At 44.5% G+C, this 21,825-nt stretch overlaps 1 protein-coding gene across 3 annotated transcripts in view; it reads right to left on the bottom strand.

Moving 5' to 3' along the window:
* The window catches only part of TRIM23 (tripartite motif containing 23), a 94,242-nt gene that overhangs the window by 42,157 nt on the left and 30,260 nt on the right, over positions 1 to 21,825 (bottom strand). For all 3 annotated transcript variants that reach the window (XM_029576133.1, XM_029576143.1, XM_029576125.1), the window contains exon 4: positions 4,067 to 4,345. In XM_029576133.1, the coding sequence (XP_029431993.1) occupies positions 4,067 to 4,345 (279 nt within the window). The remainder of the gene's footprint in view (positions 1 to 4,066; positions 4,346 to 21,825) is intronic.

Genomic DNA, 21,825 nt, shown 5'->3' with positions numbered 1-21,825 from the left:
GACCAATGGGTTATGTTCCCTTGCAGCAGATGGAGACAAGAGTTAGATTTCAAAGATGTCGTCACCCTATATACACACCCCTGCAGTGACTTCAGCCCTTCAGTATTCTCTTCAAAAGCCACTGAGGACACACTAATGAAAAAACTTGATTAAAAATGATTAAAAACAGATAACCGTAACTGTACGCAACCAATCATAAATACTGAACTCCAGTAAGAATACAGATGCCCTGTTATAGAGACTGGATGACGGCTTACCCGTAATCTCTTGGAATCGATATCCACCTCATAGGCAAATCCTTGGCACTGTTCTTGGGCAGCTGTGGGCGGGATGCTGAGTCCATCTGTCTACACTAAAGAAAACAAAATTATCAGGTAAATAATTTCTCCATTTCCTAGCGTGTAGCCAGATGGGCTCAGGACCAATGGAATGTACAAAAGCTACTCCCGATCGGGATGGGAGGCTGCCCGCGCGCCGGTTAACACCCCCCTTGCAAAGGCTGCATCCTCTTAGGCCTGTACATCCAGGTGACAACACCTGAAGAAGGTGTGTAAGGAGGACCACGTCTTCACTCGGCAGTCTAGCTTCTGCCCATGAGACTGCCTGAGTCCTAGTGGTTCCCATGAGCACCTCCTTAAGCCAGCGAGCTGTAGTAGCCCGTGAAGCTGGTTCACCCTGCTTCCTTCCAGCATGAAGGACAAACAGGCGGTCCATCTTTCAGATAGGTTCTGAAACTTCCAGATACCACATCAAACGTCTACTGACATTCAAATAACAGAGGCGGTGGTATTCTTCTGCATCCTTGTTCTTATCTAGGGATGGCAACGAAATGGACTGATTCAAATGAAACTCCGAGACCGTGGGCAAGAAGGATGGAACGGAACAAAGCTGGAACACTCTTGGAGTCATCCGGAGGAACGGTTCCTGACACAACAATGCCTGCAGTGCAGAGATGTGATGTGCTGAGCATATAGCCACCAGGAACATTGTTTTCAAGATTAATAAAAGCAAGGAAAGACTGTGCAGCAGCAGAAAGGAGGGCCCTGTCAAAAATTCCAATACTAGATTAAGATTCCAAGGAATCCGTATCCTCTTCGTCCGTGCCGTCTGGGTCCCTGCCAAGGATACCCTCAGTGAGGCGTGGGATGCCTCGAGGTCTGCCGATAGGACTGGGTGAGGGAGGTCTTACCAGCTGAGGCTCTGTCCAGACAGGGGCAAGTGAGGTAGCAAGTCTGCTGTATGAAGGCTTGAAGGCCCTGGAAAAATTCCACCCAAGAGAAGGCAGCCAGGTCTATGCCTAGCCCAGGAGGTACTGGGGTAGGCGCCTCTGAATTTCCCTCTCCCATGGATGACCCAGTCACATGGGTACTCAGATCCAGGGTACTTCCACTTAAGGCTGTGGCTGACCCATCCTCTGAATGGGAGGCGGCGAGCTTAGCAAAGTCTGGGGAGGACAACTCTCCCTGGGCTCCCTCACAGTGCTGACATAAGCTGGGATCCAGGTCAGACTGTGAAGGCGTAATATAACAAGCAGCACAGAAAGAAAGATGCTTATGTTTCTTGGCTGCCGGAGCCACTGGTGGCAGGAACTGTGCATTCTGTCTACTCGCACTTAAAATTTTATGCACACAAATTTCAGGCGCCTAGGCGGTCACGGCAAGGTGTGTGCACAGCCGTGTGCACGGCTTTACCTGTATTCTGCGCTTAGGTTATGTGTGTATGTACGCGCCCAGCATTGTGCATGCAGCGCATGCGCAGAGCCGATGCACTGCGCGTACCTACATTCTATGGAGGGAAATATGGCATGCACAAAGGCGCACGCAAGATGGAGCCACTGTGGCCTACCAAGCCTAAAGTGGGGCCTAGTTCAGCCGGAGGCTGCTCAACCCGCACAGAAGCCCATTTCCCCTTTCCAATGGGATCAGGAAAGATATTGGTACGGCGCACCAAGCAAGGAGATGGGAGGACATCTTACTGAAAACCCCTCCAAACATCTCTGAATCAAGAGGTAACTCTTGTCTTTTAAAAAAACAAATCAAAACAAAAAAAAAAACCCACTTACCTGGGGGCTCAGCGCTTACTGGCAGAGTATAGAAACGGTCTCTGACATTCTCCATGAACCAGTTAAGATCAATGCGCCACAGGCACTTCTCAATTTGGAGAGTGATGGGGAAAAATCTATACATGTGAGATTTATAAAATTTAGTATTGTTGCTACTAGGTGTACCATAGCACAACTGTGGAAGTCGACGGAAACCCCACTATCCAGCTCATTCAAGCCAGGGTACACACCCTATACACCCTGGGGAAAATCACAGCACATAAACATAAACGCCTAAAACAATTTCACCAGATATGGGCCCCTTATGAACCCTGGTTAACCACTCAGCTCTAACTGGGATGACTTTATAGATGCTGTAATTGATGACTTTGATTTTATTGTTTTTCTTTTGGTACTTTATGTGAGAAGTATTATCAGGAGACCACCTTGGAGATTCACTTTCAATATAATCAGATGACTGGGGGGGGGGGGGGGGGGGGGGGGGATGGAAACTAAACAACTACAAAACTAAAAATTTCCATACATATTAGACAACACTACACGGTTACAAATCAGTAGTTTATTAGAACAAAGCAGGTCATTATAGTTCCATGATTAATGTACATATTGTTTACAGCTTTTACAGTGTAGTAATGATAACTATGTATACAAAACTAGATTCCAATTATTAATGTATGGACGGTTGGAGAGCATAGCTTTGTTATATATCATAGAGATTAATGCTTTGAATGTTATTTGTTCAATGTAGCACTGGAAATTTTGCACTTTTCTAATAAACGTTTAAAAAAAACCAAAAAAAAACCAGTCTCTGACTGCGGGGGGAGTGCTTTGCTTCCTGCACCCGCTGCCTTTCAGCTGCTTAAGCAGCAAAGCCCACACCGGGAACTGGCTACTGGACCAAGACAAACCTCAGAGATCTTGGAAATCGCCTCAGGAATTGACAACTGGGGGAGGAACCTTTAGGTATCACTGCAGGAGAGCGGGGCTGAATTTTTTCTCCAATTTAAATGTAGAATTTCTTCTTCCAAAAAGTACAGCAATCTCCATAGAGGGGTATATCCACCATCTACTGGAGACGGAGAAATACTGAAGGGCTGAAGTCACTGCAGGGGTGTATCTAGGGCGGTCAGCTTTTAAATCTGACTCCATCTCCATCTGCTGGCAGGGGAGCATATCCCATTGGTCCCAAGTCTATCTGGCTACTCACTAGGAAAATCAGGCCTTATGTGAATGTAAATAGTTCTAAAAATTCCTAAAAAAAAAAAAAAAACCCCACACCCCACAAATGTTATTTACAAGGAAAGCAATATTCTATAATTGACCATAAATTTTTTTTTTGTAAACATTTCAATACTGAAACACTTATCTAGTCTAGCTATAATTAGGTGAGGTTTTCATAGTGGCACAAGATACAGTATGTGATGGCATTATTTGATATTTCAGCAGCGTGTCCTGATCTACAGGTTAATGGACATTGGGATATCTGGATCAGTTTTATCATGGTTCACCTGTTCTTTGAGTAATCACACAAAGCAGATAAGGTCCACTTCTGGGATTTCCTCATGGTATTCCATCTCTACAGGTGTTCCCCAGGTTTAGGTCTTACCTGCTATGTTATTCAACATCTGCTTGCCCCCCCCCCTCCCCCTCAGTAAGTTACTTGCAAGCTAGGGATAAACTATAAGATACATGCTGATATCCAATTCTTCACCCCAGCTATGTCTTCTTGGTCTCCCTCTGAATTTGAGAGAGACTTCCACCCAGCTCCTGCCAAGTGTGGTTGAAGCCTAAGTTTACTAAAACTTTTTCCACCCTCATTTTTGCATATTATACAGAAACTGATTTTCAAAATGTGATTCTAGCCAGCAAACTCAGCCAATATTGGCAGACAGTTAATGATCATACACACATTTAATTTTATTCAAGAGAGGTTTCTCTCCAGAGGACATCTTTAAAACCACTTATTTGAATGGAGCGAATAATTAAATGACAAATAGGAAATACCTTGTGACCTTGATGTTTTCCATATTCTTTGCAGACGCAGCACATAAGCGGACTACCTTGACAACCTTCTTCTAAACAAACAAATTCAATGGCATGTACTTGATGCTGGCAACACATGGTCTTCTCATGAGGTTTATCAGCTAGGGGCACGCGCCGGTGCTTTGCTAGCGTCTTTGTAGAATGTGTGAGCTGGGAACAGTCTGCACACAGATGAGAAGCACAAACCGTGCAGTACATGGATGCAACATGAGCTTCATCTTCATCACATCGAATGATGCTCTGTCAACAGTAACACAACCCACCACAAACATATCAATACCTGATGCCCAAACACATTCTGCACTTAACATTTCTTCTCATCTTCCTCTTCCAACTCATCTATCCTCCAACAGCTCTCTGCAATCTTGTCAAACGTTTACAGTAATCAAGAGGGGCTACCATTGCACAAGTTCTGTGGCCACCATTTGGTCAATTTACTGTAGGTGCAGAGGTCTATATGATAACAATACCATAGAAAATGTTACAATTTATACATTTTATGTTAGAAAAGGAGGTTCCCAAACCTGTTCTCAGGAAACCCCATCCAGTCAGCTTTTTCAGGATATTCACAAGATATATTTGCCTAGCGTGCATGAAATACAACTCATGCATATTCAATCCTGATAAATCAAATGGCTGAGGGTCCCTGAGGAAAGACTTGGGTAGCCACTGTGTTAATACACAGGGAGAAATCAACAGACCTTACAAATTTACCACAGTTTAGTACATTGGCCCCTTAACAATCTTTCCTTTTCTAAAATATAAATACTCCAGAAGAGAGGAAGAGTTCAGGAGATATGAACAAGACACGCAAATACCTCAAAATTATAAATAATCCACACAATGTGAACATTTCAGTGGAAAGGAAGTTCTAGATTAGAAAATTGGGTTATGATATGAAACTATGATATACATAAAAACATCTCAGTGGAAGTGACATGGATAAAAAAAACCAATGAAGGAATTCAAGGAAGCATAGGAGCAGCACAGAGGATCCTTAGTTCTGAGAAAATGAGAGTCAAACCAAAGGGTCTGTGGTATACTTTATGAAGGGAGAAAGTCCAGGAAAGCACACGAGCAAGGCCAGCACTCAGAATATATATATATCTATATATAGATATAGATATAGATATATATATATATAGATATATACCGCCAAGAATAGTACTGGAAAGGGTTCACATAGTCCAGAGATCCAAAAGTTTTAATCAAAACTTTTTTATTTTTACATCTGGCAACTCCACTGTAAATATTATTGTATTCCAAAGGGGTTCCCCCGACATGGACCCGTGTTTCGCTGAGGCTGCGTCGGGAGGGACACACAGGTAGTATCAACAGTTCTATAAGCAAAGCGTCAAAAAGGACTATGTTAAAAATGGGAACAGTGCCGAACAGAAATCAAATTACAAATATGTACTTACAACAATGAATCATACCTTCGTCAGATTTTAAAGGTGATATGGCAGGGAGCGCGTCTTTTACTGTAATGCAGGTATTCTTAAACGCTATCAAAAAAGGCGTCAAAAAGTCACGGGCCAATCAGCTATCAGACAGATCCACCAATCAGGGCAAGGGACGGGTTAACCAATGAGAATCAGGTGAAATAAAACCACTCTATCTCCTTGTTTAAGCCAGCGGGGGTAACAGTGTTCAGCAGATGTATCCATTTCTGCTCACGTCGGATCAAATGCTCAAAGTTACCACCTCTAGTGGGTGTAACAACTACCTCCAGAACAAAGAAAAATAAATCGGACTGTGTGTGATGACAGAGGTTCATCGCCAACTCAATGACACCACTTTTTATTTACCCTTGGCTGGGAATCCCACAGAATCTTTAAAGCTTGAAATTTCCACACGGATTCAAGACGCTGTAAAGGAAAATTAGTTTCTTACCTGAATTTTCGTTCCTGTAGTACCTACGATCAGTCCAGACTGCTGGGTTATGCTTCCCCTCCAGCAGATGGAGTCAGAGAAAAGCTGAAAAGCACCCCTTAGATATACCGGTGTGCCACCGGCGATCCCTCAGTATAAGAATATCAAAAGTAGAATGAAATATATAGTCTCCCACTCATGCTGAACAGCAAAACTTTTTTTTTTTTAATAACCAATGACTAGACCAAATAGTATTTTAACTTCCTATATGAGAACTGAAAACATCGCATAACTTGCCGAAACATACACAGCAATGTGCATGACCATACTCTGCAGCATCAGGAACTGTAAAGAAATAAAGGAACAGAAAGAATACGAGCGGACTCTCCTATGATTAAAAAGACTTGGGCGGGCGTCTGGACTGATCCTAGGTACTACAGGAACGAAAATTATCTGGTAAGAAACTAATTTTCCTTTCCCTTGTACGTACCAGGATCAGTCCAGACTGTTGAGATGTACCCGAGCCGCCTTAAATGGGGTGGGACCCGGAGAGTCCCGCTCGAAGCACACTGCTGCCAAAAGAATCTGCTGGATCCCTGACATCCAACCGATAATGTCTAGCAAACGTGTGTAATGACTTCTAAGTGGCCGCCCTGCAAATTTCCTGGGGCGACACAAACTGACTTTCAGCCCATGATGCCGCCTGAGCCCTGAGAGAGTGAGCCTTAAGACCATCAGGTACAGGACGACCGTCACAGATGTATGCAGAAGCAATTGTGCCCTTCAACCAACGGGCGATAGTAGTCTTAGAAGCCTGAAGTCCCTTCTTGGGACCATTCCACAAAACGAATAGATGATCCGATCGTCGAAAATCGTTAGTCATCTCCAAATACCTCAAAAGTGTCCTACGGACATCTAAGCGTCTCAGGTCTCGAGAAGAGTGGAGATCCTCCTCTGATAAGGTAGGCAATTCCACCGCCTGATTTACGTGAAAGGCCGAAACCACTTTTGGCAAAAAGGATGGAACCATCCATAAAGACACTCCGGACTCAAAGATACGCAAGAACGGCTCTCTGCACGACAATGCTTGGAGTTCCGAAATACGATGTGCCGAAGCAATAGCCACCAGAAAAACTGTTTTGAGAGTTAAGTCCTTCAAAGTAGCCCGTTTGATAGGTTCAAATGGTGAAGCGCAGAGACCACGAAGAACCAAATTCAAGCTCCAGGATAGACAAGGTGCTCTTACCGGAGGATGCAAATTCCGGACCCCGCGTAAAAATTGAGCAACATCCGGGTGACAGGCAACAGATGATCCATCAATTTTGCCTCGTAGACAGCCCAGGGTCACTACCTGCACACGAAGCGAACTGTAAGCTAGGCCCTTCTGTAAGCCGCCTTGTAAAAACGCGAGGATATGCCCTATGGAGGCCCTCCATGGGGACAACCTCAACCCACTGCACCAGGAATCAAAAACCTTCCAAACCCTAGAATAGGCGAGGAACGTCGAAGTCTTACGCGATCTAAGAAGAGTGGAAATCACAGCTTCCGGATAACCTTTCTTTCTTAGTTATCTCCTCTCATAAGCCAAGCTGCTAGACAAAAGCGATCCGCTAGATCGAAAAATACTGGACCCTGACGCAGAAGATTCAGGAGATGCCTGAGACGTAAAGGACCGTCTATCGCTAGGTTGACGAGATCCGCGAACCATGGCCTTCTTGGCCACTCCAGGGCCACTAGAATAACCAGACCCCGGTGGGACTCTATATGTGCCTTAGAATCTTTCCCACCAGAGGCCACGGGGGAAACACATAAATAAGTATGTGCAGAGGCCACGGAAGCACCAGAGCAACTACCCCTTCTGAACCGTGTTCTCTCCTTCGACTGAAGAAACGAGCCGCTTTGACGTTCAACCGAGTCGCCATTAAATCCAAGCGCAGGGTCCCCCAGCAGTGAGCTATGAGTTGCATCGCCTCGGAGGACAGTTCCCACTCTCCTAGATCCAGGTGCTGTTGACTGAGGAAATCCGCCTGGACACTGTCCATGCCTGCGATGTGAGAGGCCACGATGTGGGTCAAGAAGCGTTCCGCCCAGGCCATCAATAGCCTTGCTTCTGCGGCGACCGGACGACTTCTTGTGCCCCCTTGCCTGTTTATATACGCTACGGTTGTCGCATTGTCTGATAGAATCTGCACGGCCTTGCGGTGCACCAATGGGAGAAATCGACGTAAGGCTAGACGTACCACCCTGGTCTCTAACCGATTGATCGACAATGTGGTCTGTCGATGAGACCATCGACCCTGTACTGCTCTGGATTGACATACTGCCCCCCAGCCTGTCAAACTGGCATCTGTCGTAACAATGACCCAAGGTGGAGGTTCCAAGTCCACCCCTTGAAGAAGGTGGCCCGGGAGTAACCACCAACTGAGACTGGACCGTGCCGGCTCCAGCAATGGCACGAGCAGTTGATAGTCCTCCGACTTGGGATCCCAGCGGGAAAGCAGCGCTCCCTGCAAGGGGCGCATATGAGCAAAGGCCCAAGGAACCATTTCCAGAGTAGAAGCCATATGTCCAAGCACCTGTAAATAATCCCAGGCTGTAGGTAAGGGTAGCTCCAACAGGCTCCGCACTTGAGTCATTAAATTGACCATCCGCTGTCAGGGTAGAAAGACTTTGCCCGCCGAGGTATCGAATCGGGCTCCCAGAAATTCCAATTGCTGATTTGGGACTAGCTGACTCTTCGCAAAGTTGATTACCCAACCGAGCGTTTATAGCTGATCCAACACTGATTGAACCGCTAACTTGCAAAGAGCCTCCGACTTCGCCCATATGAGCCAATCGTCCAAATAGGGATGCAGTAGAATTCCGTGGCGGCGAAGGGATGCCGCAACGACCACCAACACCTTGGTGAATATTCTGGGGGCCGTTGCCAATCCAAACGGCAGGGCGCAAAACTGATAATGCTCCCCTAGAACCTCAGAAATCTCTGATGATACTCCTGAATTCCTATATGGAGATACGCCTCGGTTAGATCTAAAGAAGCCAAATACTCTCCCTTGTGGACGGCCGCAATAACCGACCTCAGCGTCTCCATCCGAAAACGCAGAACGCGCAGGGCTCTGTTGACCTGTTTCAGATCCAGGAATGGTTGGAACGTTCCTTCCTTCTTTGAGACCATGAAGTAAATTGAATATCGACCGGTACGACGTTCGGCAGGAGGAACTAGGACCACCGCCCCCAGTGCCCTCAACAGAGACAACGTCTGCGCGATCACCTGCTGCTTCGCAGGAAGACCGCAGGGTGATATAAGGAACAGATCGCGGAGCGGACGAGCAAAATCCAAAACGTAACCATGACTTATAACGTCGAGGACCCACTGGTCTGATGTTATCTTGACCCATTCCTCCTGAAAGAGGGACAGCCAACCCCCGATTTGCGGAACGGAGGAATGGGTCAGCGCTTCTTCATTGCGCAGTCTTGTTGGGGATAAAAACATGCGATGCCCCCAAACATTGAGGCCGTCTGCCATGAAAGGAATGCGTCCAAGCTTGTGACCGAGACGCCTGCTGTCTGAGTAAAGGAAACACCTCTCCCCACACGGAAATGACGTTGGCCCCGAAACTGACCTCTGGAAGTGCCGAAGGGGCGAGACTGTCTGGGTTTGTCTTCGGACAACTTATAGACCTTATTGTCCCCCAAGTCCTTAATGAGCTGCTCCAGGTCGTCCCCAAACAACCATTTCCCCTTAAAGGGAAAGGAACCTAAACGGGACTTGGAGGAAGCATCCGCCACCCAGTGATGAAGCCAGAGCAGTCGTCTTGCGGATACTGCCGATGACATAGTGCGTGCAGAAGTCCGAAGAAGATCATATAAGGCGTCCGCTGTGTAGGCAACCGCAGCCTCCCCTCTTCCGGCGGGAGGTCCTGGGCCATAAGCAATTGTTGAACCCAGCGAAGAGTGGCTCTCTGCATGAGGCTGCTACAGACCGCTGCCCGGACGCCTAGAGCAGAAACTTCAAAAATACGCTTCTCTCCAGCTTCCGATCCTAGAGATCCTTAAGCGCTGTTCCCCCCCGTCACAGGAATGGTAGTATGCTTTATCATGGCTGTGACCGCTGAGTCCACTTTGGGAAGCTTGAGAAGATTTAAGGACTCAGTTGGCAGGGGGTACAACTTATCCATAGCCCTGCCGACCCGTAACGAAGCCTCTGGAAATTCCCATTCCTTGGAGACAATCTGAAACAATTTAGGATGAAATGGGAAGGTTTGTGGGGGCCCTCGAAGTCCCGCCAAAACAGAATTCCCCAGGGAATTATCCACCTCCAGTTGGGGTGCTGGAATTTCCAGCTCCTTCAACACTTGCGGGATTAAGTGATCCAGCTCGTCCTTACTAAATAAGCAGAGGATCTGGGGATCATCCCCTTCCACTGACACATGTCCGTCTAAATCCCCTCCCCCATCTTGAACCAAAGGGTCCTGGGAGGGGTCCGAAGGCACTGAAAACTCAGGGCCTACAGGTGGACGGGGACAACGAGCCCCTGCTCTCCCCTGGTCCGAGACAGATTTTGAAATCTTAGGGGGAAGAGGGACATGAATCCTCCCAGCCAGCTTCAGCCTCTAAGAAGGCCTTATGCATCAAAAGAACAAAACGCGATGAAAACGGGGCTGGCCTCTTGAAAGTCTCCCCCGCGGGTCGGGGGGGGGGGAACAAGGCGCCATGAAATCGCGATTGTGCTGCGGGCTTAGGGCCAGAGGAGAGGGAGGAGGGAAGTCCCCTTCCTCCGACACTGTTTCCTCTAAGTTCGGCGTGGCCAAGATGGCCGCCGCTCCCTCCTCGATTGGGGCAGGGCCAGCCTCTGCCCCCGAATCGCTGTTACTCTCCATGGCCGCGAGGAAGAAGACCCGCGGGCAGCGCTCGGCCTCCGAGAGGGTCCCTCGCCCCCAGGAAGTCATCGGGAGCAGAGACCCTCTCGGGAGAGTCGCGCCCCCGCCTCCCCGCAGGCCGAAGACCGTGGCATTCAGGCGCGGGATCTGCAGAAGGAAAAAAGCGTGCCAAAATCCGAAAGTGCTGCCAAGAAGGCAGCATCACGCCGGGTGACAAAGCCACCCCCTCCGGAGTCCCGGGACCCTAGAGCGGCAGGCCGGGGCTGAGGAAAACTTTAGCAACAGCCTGTCACCAACAGGACTTACTGTCACTTTCTGTTGTGATTTTTTTTTTTTTTGCAGCGCTCACAAGAAGCAAGTAGCCTCCCTGCTTTCTTCTATGGATGAGCCTCCTTCAGAGGTAAGGCGGCCTCTGGTACCTGCAGACTGGGGGAGAGAGTGACCGGCCTACCAGTGAATACTCCCCCTGGTCACCTAGGGAATAACTAGCTCCGGGTATGAGGCTTTAGGGCACTGCCCTGCCAAGCCTGCCTTTAATCAGACCCCCGCACAGTGCGTGAGACAAGAAAGGAAAAACAAAAGGCAAACTTTTTTTTTTTTTTTTTAATATATAAATACTGTCTAACTGAACTAAATTGATCTAGTCAAGGGTCACCATACAATCAAACCTGCACAACCAATGTAGAATTTTTGAAAGGATCAGGACCGCAGGTTATGCCTCTCAATCTGCTGGAGTCAGAGAAGATACTGAGGGATCGCAGGTGGCATACCGGTATATCTAGGGGGTGCTTTTCAACTTTTCTCTGACTCCATCTGCTGGAAGGGAGGCATAACCCAGCAGTCTGGACTGATCCTGGTACGTACAGGGAACACACCGATATAGTACTAATCGTGAGGCTAGTTTTTTGTCCGACAAATTTCCAATCACACCAGTATTTTATGTTGTACCAAAAATTTACAAGACTTTACACAATCCTCCGGGACGTCCTATTGTGTCGGGGATTGGGTCTGTTTTAGAACCCCTTTCACAATTTGTGGACATGTTTTTGAGACCTTTTGTCCCTGATATAAAATCTCATGTTCGCGACTCTTCGCATTTGATTTCTTTGCTGAAGGAGTTAGACATTACTTCATCTCCTTGCCTTTTGATTACCTTAGACATAATCTCGTTATACTCTAATATCCCTCAGCATGAGGCATTGGAAGTGGTGGAGAAGACACTGAATCGACACCCTGCACCTATACGGGTTCCGACCCCCTTTCTAATGCCACTGACCTCACTAGCACTGACAAGGAATTTTTTTCGTTTTGAAGAGACTTTTTACCAGCAAATTAAGGGCACGGCTATGGAGGCAACAATGGCCCCCAGCCTGGCATGCCTGTATGAGTCTTCAAATTTTGCCACGTACATTTACCCCTCTTGTTGGTCTAGTCTTATACATTCTTGGCTTAGATACATCGATGATATTTTTTTGATCTGGCTGGGTACAGATGTCCAATTCTATATGTTTTTTGATTGGATAAACCAGTGTAATCCCCACTTACAGTTCAGTATGCACCGCTCTCAGATATCGTTTTTGGACATGTTGATAACCTTTGAAAATTTCTCTCTCTCTACAACAATTTTCCGTAAAGACACAGACCGCAACACTATCCTTAAATTCTTATGATAGTTGTCATATTAGGGTATTGAAGAAAAACATACCCACTGGACAGTTTCTGCGTCTACGTAGACTGTGCTCATCGAAGGCTGACTTCATTATTAAAGCTAAGGAGATGTCCTCTCGGTTTAGGCTGAGAAGGTACCCTCCTAAAATCAGCTTTTAAATGAGCTTTGTATGTGAACAGAGATTTGTTATTTCTCCCATCACAAAAAAATACGGATAAAATTTTGAACTGTATCTTAACTTTTTCACCACTGAGTAACCCCATCTCTCAAATTATACGCAGACATTGGCACGCTTTGTCCTTTCAGAATTTATTTCAGGGTGCCCTAAGGTTTACTTACCGCAGAGGTAAAAATCTGCGGGATTTATTAATACATTCTGACTCGACGTTGAGACAGCCCATTAGAAACTCTGTTGGTACACATAAACCATGTGGAAACTGTTCTGTCTGCAAACATACCACTACAATGTCTCAATTTATTCACCCTGCTTCGGGTAAATGTTTTACATTACATGATAATTCTGACTGTAGTTCAGAAGGGGTTGTTTATGTTATACGATGTCCTTGTGACAAGCTGTACGTGGGAAAGACTAGGAGACAGGTCAGAACTAGAAACATTGAGCACAGATCAAATATAAAACATTCCCGGGATTTGGCACCATTAGTGGATCACTGGATTACATCATCACACACCGAGGCCGATTTATTTTTCTTTGTTCTGGAGGTAGTTGTTACACCCACTAGAGGCGGTAACTTTGATGAGCATTTGATCCGACGTGAGCAGAAATAGATACATCTGCTGAACACTGTTACCCCCACTGGCTTAAACAAGGAAATAGAGTGTTTTTATTTCACCTGATTCTCATTGGTTAACCCGCCCCTTGCCCTGATTGGTGGATCTGTCTGATAGCTGATTGGCTCGTGACCTTTTGGCGCCTTTTTTGATAGCGTTTAAGAATACCTGCATTACAGTAAATACCTGCATTACAGTAAAAGACTGCCATATCACCTTTAAAATCTGACGAAGGTATGATTCATTGTTGTAAGTACATATCTGTAATTTGATTTCTGTTCGGCACTGTTCCCATTTTTAACATAGTCCTTTTTGACGCTTTGCTTGTAGAACTGATGATACTACCTGTGTGTCCCTCCCAACGCAGCCTCGGCAAAACACGGGTCCATGTCGGGGGAACCCCTTTGGAATACAATAATATTTACAGTGGCGTTGCCAGATGTAAAAATAAAAGTTTTGATTAAAACTTTTGGATCTCTGGACTATGTGAACCCTTATCCAGTACTATTCTTGGCAGTCTATATATATATATATATATATATATATATATATATATATATACACACACACACTTTATGAAGGGAAAATGGACAGATCAGCAGGATCAGGCAATTTTTATGTGCCATCCTATGGCTATGTTTTTTTTTTATGTCTAGGAAGCACTATGGCTAGTGGATAAATTAAACCAAGTTAAGTACCCTACCCAGGTTTTCAACCATCTTTTCACTGTATGCAAGTACTAATAAGAACTGTTCTTGGAACTTATGCCTACTTTCCAGCTCATGAGCCCGAGGCACACCAATTCAAAAAGGAGCACAATAATCTATTGTTTGACAGAATATGAATCTCTGCATGATCATGTTCCAAAAGGAAAAAAAAAAAGCTTCAGCACAGACAGAGAACGTCTCAACATCAGCACACTACTGCCATCTAAGCAAGAAACTCTGACCTAGTTAGATGCAAAGACTTATAAGGATATGACTGTTCCCCCTTAAAGGAAAAACAAAAACAAAAAAAAACTGAGAGCTCCCTAAAAGTGAAGGAGAAATAGGGCCAGCCAATTGGCTCAGAGACAGTGCTGTTTCCTGCCATGCAGGAGATCCAGCTTGGTTTCTGAGCCTAGTTTCTGGTCCTCAATGCCAGCCAAGTTGGTAATCCCAACTATTCACTACTATTCCCCAGATTCAAAGGGTATGCATTCGAGGTTCCAGATGGAGTCAGTTTGTGGCCCCTGGTTTAGAATTATCATTGCAAAAGACTTTAACCAAATGAAAGGAGGTTAAAAGTTGAGAGAAAAACTCAAGATAGTTGTGCAAAAAGACTCATTGTGCCATAAACCCAGTGGGGGGGCCACTTCCAATAAGCTAGAAACCCGTAAGGAATAGATGGAAATTGCCAGACTAAAAGAAAAAGAAAAGCAAGTTTGCTCACCATAAACAGTGTTTTTCCGTAGACAGCAGGATGAATTATCCATGCTTCATGGGTGACATCATCAAGCAGCACTAGGTGGAGCTGTCTCTCAAAGCTTTAGAGATTTTGCCCTACTGGGCACGCGTGGCAGTTCCCACGCAAACTATCATTCCAGAAGGCTCCTCTGATTTTATCCAAGCAGAAAATAGGCATCCAGATGCATACAGAAAGCTGTCCACAGAGAAGGGTGGGAATGCATGGCTAATTCATCTTGCTATCTATGGAAGCAGGGTTGTTAAATAAATTACAGGCTGTTTGCGAAGCCAGTCCTTTTTCTTTTATTTTACAACTTGGCCTTCTCTATGGACTGCATTTATCTTAATGAAAGTTGGTTTGGTATAGCTCTTTCCACTGAATCATCCTCAGTTGCCAATTTATCTAGGCAGTAATGAGAAGTGAAGTTGTGACGAGAAGACCAAATGGCTGCTTTATAAATTTAATCTATTGATACATTGTACACAAGTGCACTAATGAAGTTGCTGTTTCATGTACTTGGTATACTCATATGGGATGTTGCAATGGAATGGACTGGGACTTGTAGCAACACTATATGCATAAGGTTATCTAATTAGAGTTTGCTTTGCAACTGGAGTTTCCAATTTATTGGGCTCATATGATACAAAAGCTGATAAGATGGTCTTTGATCTTGCATCCTGGGTTTGGAATAGGCTAATGCCCACTTGCAGTCTAAGGTGTGAAGTTGTCAGTCCTAAGGTGAAGCTTAGAGAAGAAAGTGGGGGAGCATGAAAGATTGATTTAAGTGGAACACTGATACTACCTTTGGCAAAAACTTCGGATGGGTCCATAGGACTACTTTGTCATGAAAGGATTGCAGGTATGAAAGGAAGTGTGCAAACACTTGCAATTTGCTCACTCTTTTGGTGGAAGTGATTGCCACTAGGAAGATCATTTTCCCAGTTAGACATTTGAGTTTGGCTGACTCTAGAGGCTCGAAGGGCGGTTTCATTAACATGGTGAGAACTACTTTCAAGTCCCATGGTATTGGGGGGTTTTGGATAGGAGGATGAAGTTGAACCAAGACAAAAAGGAGTGCATTGATATCCCACTCCCATTCTATTGGTGATAAGCTGCTATTGTGCTTAGTTGCATTCAGATGGATGAGGAGGCCAGACCTCTTGTGGGGAGAAGATGTAGGTATTCTAATAACTGACTAGGTTGACAAGTGAAAGGGTCGACAGAACAACCTTTGCACCAAGTGGAATAATAAAACCACTTGAGGCATAGTTACAGCGTTTGGAAGATGTGCTTGCCGACACTAAGATGACTGATGTTTGTGCATAAATGCAAATGTGCTATCGAGCATTCAAAATCCATGCTGTCAGACTGAGTGAAAGCTGAAGAGGATGAAGAAGTGATCCCTCCTCATTAAGAAAGGTGGAAAGAAGGCAAAACGATTACCGGCATGGTTAAAAGGGGAGGTGAAAGAAGCTATTTTAGCCAAAAGATCTTCATTCAAAAATTGGAAGAAGGATCCAACAGAAGAAAATAGGATAAAGCATAAACGTTGGCAAGTTAAATGTAAGACATTGATAAGACAGACTAAGAGAGAATTTGAAAAGAAGTTGGCTGTAGAGGCAAAAACTCACAGTAAAAACTTTTTAAAATATATCCGAAGCAGAAAGCCTGTGAGGGAGTCAGTTGGACCGTTAGATGATCGAGGGGTTAAAGGGGCACTTAGAGAAGATAAGGCCATCATGGAAAGATTAAATGATTTCTTTGCTTCGGTGTTTACTGAAGAAGATGTTGGGGAGATACCCGTACTGGAGAAGGTTTTCATGGGCAATGATTCAGATGGACTTAATCAAATCACGGTGAACCTAGAAGATTTGGTAGACCTGATTGACAAACTGAAGAGTAGTAAATCACCTGGACCAGATGGTATACACCCCAGAGTTCTGAAGGAACTAAAAAATGAAATTTCAGACCTATTAGTAAAAATTTGTAACCTATCATTAAAATCTTCCATTATACCTGAAGACTGGAGGATAGCTAATGTAACCCCAATATTTAAAAAGGGCTCCAGGGGTGATCCAGGAAACTACAGACCGGTTAGCCTGACTTCAGTGCCAGGAAAAATAGTGGAAAGTGTTCTAAACATCAAAATCACAGAACATATAGAAAGACATGGTTTAATGGAACAAAGTCAGCATGGCTTTACCCAAGGCAAGTCTTGCCTCACAAATCTGCTTCACTTTTTTGAAGGAGTTAATAAACATGTGGATAAAGGTGAACCTGTAGATGTAGTATACTTGGATTTTCAGAAGGCGTTTGACAAAGTTCCTCATGAGAGGCTTCTAGGAAAAGTAAAAAGTCATGGGATAGGTGGTGATGTCCTTTCGTGGATTACAAACTGGCTAAAAGAAAGGAAACAGAGAGTAGGATTAAATGGACAATTTTCTCAGTGGATGAGAGGGGGCAGTGGAGTGCCTCAGGGATCTGTATTAGGACCCTTACTTTTCAATATATTTATAAATAAGAACATAAGAACATAAGAAATTGCCATGCTGGGTCAGACCAAGGGTCCATCAAGCCCAGCATCCTGTTTCCAACAGAGGCCAAAACCAGGCCACAAGAACCTGGCAATTACCCAAACACTGAGAAGATCCCATGCTACTGTTGCAATTAATAGCAGTGGCTATTCCCTAAGTAAAATTGATTAATAACCATTAATGGACTTCTCCTCCAAGAACTTATCCAAACCTTTTTTGAACCCAGCTACATTAACTGCACTAACCACATCCTCTGGCAACAAATTCCAGAGCTTTATTGTGCGCTGAGTGAAAAAGAACTTTCTCCGATTAGTCTTAAATGTGCTACTTGCTAACTTCATGGAATGCCCCCTAGTCCTTCTATTATTCGAAAGTGAAAATAACCGAGTCACATCTACTTGTTCAAGACCTCTCATGATCTTAAAGATCTCTATCATATCCCCCCTCAGCCGTCTCTTCTCCATGCTGAACAGCCCTAACCTCTTCAGCCTTTCCTCATAGGGAAGCTGTTCCATCCCCTTTATCATTTTGGTTGCCCTTCTCTGTACCTTCTCCATCGCAACTATATCTTTTTTGAGATGCGGCGACCAGAATTGTACACAGTATTCAAGGTGTGGTCTCACCATGGAGCAATATAGAGGCATTATGACATTTTCCGTTCTATCAACCATTCCCTTCCTAATAATTCCTAACATTCTATTGGCTTTTTTGACTGCTGCAGCACACTGAGCCGACGATTTTAAAGTATTATCCACTATGATGCCTAGATCTTTTTCCTGGGTGGTAGCTCCTAATATGGAACCTAACATCGTGTAACTACATCGTGTAACTACTACAACTGGAAAGAAATACGAGTGAGATAATCAAATTTGCAGATGATACAAAATTGTTCAGAGTAGTTAAATCACAAGCAGATTGTGATAAATTGCAGGAAGACCTTGTAAGACTGGAAAATTGTGCATCAAAATGGCAGATGAAATTTAATGTGCAAGGTGATGCATATAGGGAAAAATAACCCATGCTATAGTTACACAATATTAGGCTCCATATTAGGTGCTACAACCCAAGAAAGAGATCTAAGCGTCATAGTGGATAACACATTGAAATCGTCGGTTCAGTGTGCTGCGACAGTCAAAAAAGCAAATAGAATGTTGGGAATTATTAGAAAGGGAATGGTGAATAAAACGGAAAATTTCATAATGCCTCTGTATCGCTCCATGGTGAGACCGCACCTTGAATACTGTGTACAATTCTGGTCGCCGCATCTCAGAAAAGATATAATTGCAATGGAGAAGGTACAGAGAAGGGCTACCAAAATGATAAGGGGAATGGAACAGCTCCCCTATGAGGAAAGAGGTTAGGACTTTTCAGCTTGGAGAAGAGACGGCTGAGGGGGGATATGATAGAGGTGTTTAAAATCATGAGAGGTCTAGAACGGGTAGATGTGAATCAGTTATTTACTCTTTCAGATAACAGAAAGACTAGGGGGCACTCCATGAAGTTAGCATGTGACACATTTAAAACTAATCAGAGAAAGTTCTTTTTTACTCAACGCACAATTAAACTCTGGAATTTGTTGCCAGAGGATGTGGTTAGTGCAGTTAGTATAGCTGTGTTTAAAAAAGGATTGGATAAGTTCTTGGAGGAGAAGTCAATTACCTGCTATTAAGTTGACTTAGAAAATAGCCACTGCTATTACTAGCAACAGTAACATGGAATAGACTTAGTTTTTGGGTACTTGCCAGATTCTTATGGCCTGGATTGGTCACTGTTGGAAACAGGATGCTGGGCTTGATGGACCCTTGGTCTGACCCAGTATGGTATGTTGTTATGTTTATTTATTTTTCTATACCGACATTCGATATGGTATATCACATCGGTTTACATAACACAGAATGTCTAAGACTGGCCTTAATGACAAGATACAATATAACAGATTAATTGAGAACCTAGCTAACTATATACAGCAGGTTAACTGATAGTATAATAAAATAACATGCTTGTTAACTTGACTTATTACAGAATATATTCAGGTTTAGGTTAATTATGTACAAAGGCTGGACTGGGAACAGGAGGGGGTAAGGGGGATTGTTGGGGGGGGGGGTGTTTATGTCAGTAAAGTTGGGCAGTTTCCCAGTTTTTGTGTGGGGCATTCTGACAGTTGTACAAGATATGCACACAACAGTTGACTCAGCCACATTGGGGCTAATAATATCAGCCTAGCATGAATTTTTTTATTAGTTTTTCACTATTAGTGGAATCAGAGGGAAGGTATAAAGGAGACTGGAGCTTTCCTATATAGGCTAGGATGAATGGAGCAAAAGAGTGGTCACTTTCTTGTTCCCCTCCGTAGCGAAGAGGTCTCTCCAAGGTCATCCCCAATGTTTGAAAAGGCGGTTTGCTATATCTTGTGACAGAGCCTATTCATGTAGTTGGAAAATCCTGCTGGATCTGTCTGCTTCTGTATTTGCGATTCCTGGCAGGTAGACTAACTGTAGAGTCGCTCAGTTGGCTTTGGCCCAATCCCAGATATTTAGTCTCCTGGCAGAAGGTCCAGGAACCTTCTCCTCCATGTTTGTTTTTGTAAAACATTGCCACTTGGTTATCAATGTGAATCATTATACCCTTTTCTTTTTTTGGGAGAATGTGCTCATGTCGAATTGCTCTGAGCTCTAGTAGATTTATTTGACATAAAGATCTTGAGAGGGACCAGAGTCCTTGCGATTTGAAGTGAAGGAGGTATCTTCCCAGCCCCAAGTGGATGTATTTGTGGCAAATATGATCTGATGAGGTTGTGGTTGGAGCAGGACTCCCACTTCCAGCACTCCTTGAGCAAGCCACTGCTTTCCAGCACTCCTTGAGCAAGCCACCACTTGACATCTTATTTTATGAAGTTGGTAATTGCTAGTATGGATAATAGGGGTTGCAGGAATGTATTCCATTGTGTTTGTAAACCCCATTGTAGACATCACATATGTAGTCTGGTTAAAGATATTACATGTATAGCCATCGCTATGTGTCCTAAAAGCATCAATATATGACATGCCGACATAAGTGTATTGTAGAATGTAATTTTGCTAAGATTCTGGAAGGAAAGCTCTGGACAGCAGGGAGTCTATTAGGGCTCCTATGAATTGATTTGATTGGGATGGAAGCAAAACTGATATAGCCTAGAGCTTCTAGGCAAAGTATAGTGGACTCTGTGTGGGACCACAGAGTTGCTTCTGAAGGGGTCATTATGAGCCAGTCGTCGAGGTATGGAAAAATTCTTATCCCAGAACGGTGTAAATGGGCTACCACCATAGCTAGGCATTTCGTGAAGACTCTCGGGGCTGACAAGAGGCCAAAAAAGAGTACCTTATACCGATAGTGTTTCTCTCCCACTGTGGGTTAAGCCAAGAGGACGTGTGGACAGGGATGCGTGCGAATGCATCATTGAGGTCCAAGGAACACATCCAGTCTTGTGGTTGGATGAATGGCAAGATGGTTCCCAGAGATATCATTTTGAATTTCTCCTGGTGTAGGTGTTTGTTCAGAGATCTGAGATCAAGAATGGGTTGTACACCTCCTGATTTCTTGCTGATGAGGAACTACTTGGAGTAATAGCCCTGGTTGTATTGTGAGTGGATTAACTCTTAGATGGTGTTCTGTTGTAAAAGTGATTGCACTTCCAGCTGCACAAGGGGGATTTTCAGAATAGTCTGGGGGAAGTGATGCCAGAAGAGGTGTCTGAAGCTGGCTGTTGAAGTTCAAGTGATAACCCTTTTGTACTATAGCCAGAACCCACTTGTCTTATTGTGGACCAGTGGTTTTTGAAGTGCTAGATTATTCCTCCAACTAGAGTGCATTGCTGTGGCGGTAATGGTTTAAAATAAAACTCTGTTGAGACTTTGAATCTAGTTGCAGGAACTGTTTTTGCTGGTGTCTATATCTCTTTGCCGTCTATGGGATTGCATGGTTGATTGTTGAGGGCATGGGGACTGCTATGGGGTTTGTCAGTAGCCCTGGTACAGCAGGTATGACATCTTAGGGAAGAATGGTTTCTTGTATTATGAACAGAAACGTCATGCCCTGGTTGAATGGTTACTGCCTGAGGAGAGGGATTCCACAGCGACATTCTGTTCTTTCAGCAGAGTTACTGTTTCTCTCAGAGAAAAAGCTGAAGAGATTGTCGCCTAAATAGGGAAGATCTGATAGCTTGTTGTGAACATCCTCTCTGATGTTGCTCATACACCGTGCAGCAATGAAGGACGTGGAGATTTTTGCTGCCGAGTACAAGCCTTCATACACCAATCTTAGAAGGTGTCTAGACATTCCTCCATGTCATGCAGAGGTTGGCTGGTCATCCTCTAATCTTATATATGGCTTCAAGGATTGCAAAGTTTTGTACAAATATTGAACAATATAAAATTGGTGGTGTTGTATGTGCGTGGTGAGTACGGAACTTTGGAATAACTTCTTACCAAAGTCACCCAACAATTTGTGGTCTTTTCCCAGGGCTCAGAGCAGAGTTGTAATTTTTTTTTT

This window comes from Rhinatrema bivittatum, chromosome 1 (genome assembly GCF_901001135.1).
Source record: "Rhinatrema bivittatum chromosome 1, aRhiBiv1.1, whole genome shotgun sequence".
NCBI classification, from domain to species: domain Eukaryota; kingdom Metazoa; phylum Chordata; class Amphibia; order Gymnophiona; family Rhinatrematidae; genus Rhinatrema; species Rhinatrema bivittatum.
This window is presented reverse-complemented; position numbering and strand designations above follow the sequence as displayed.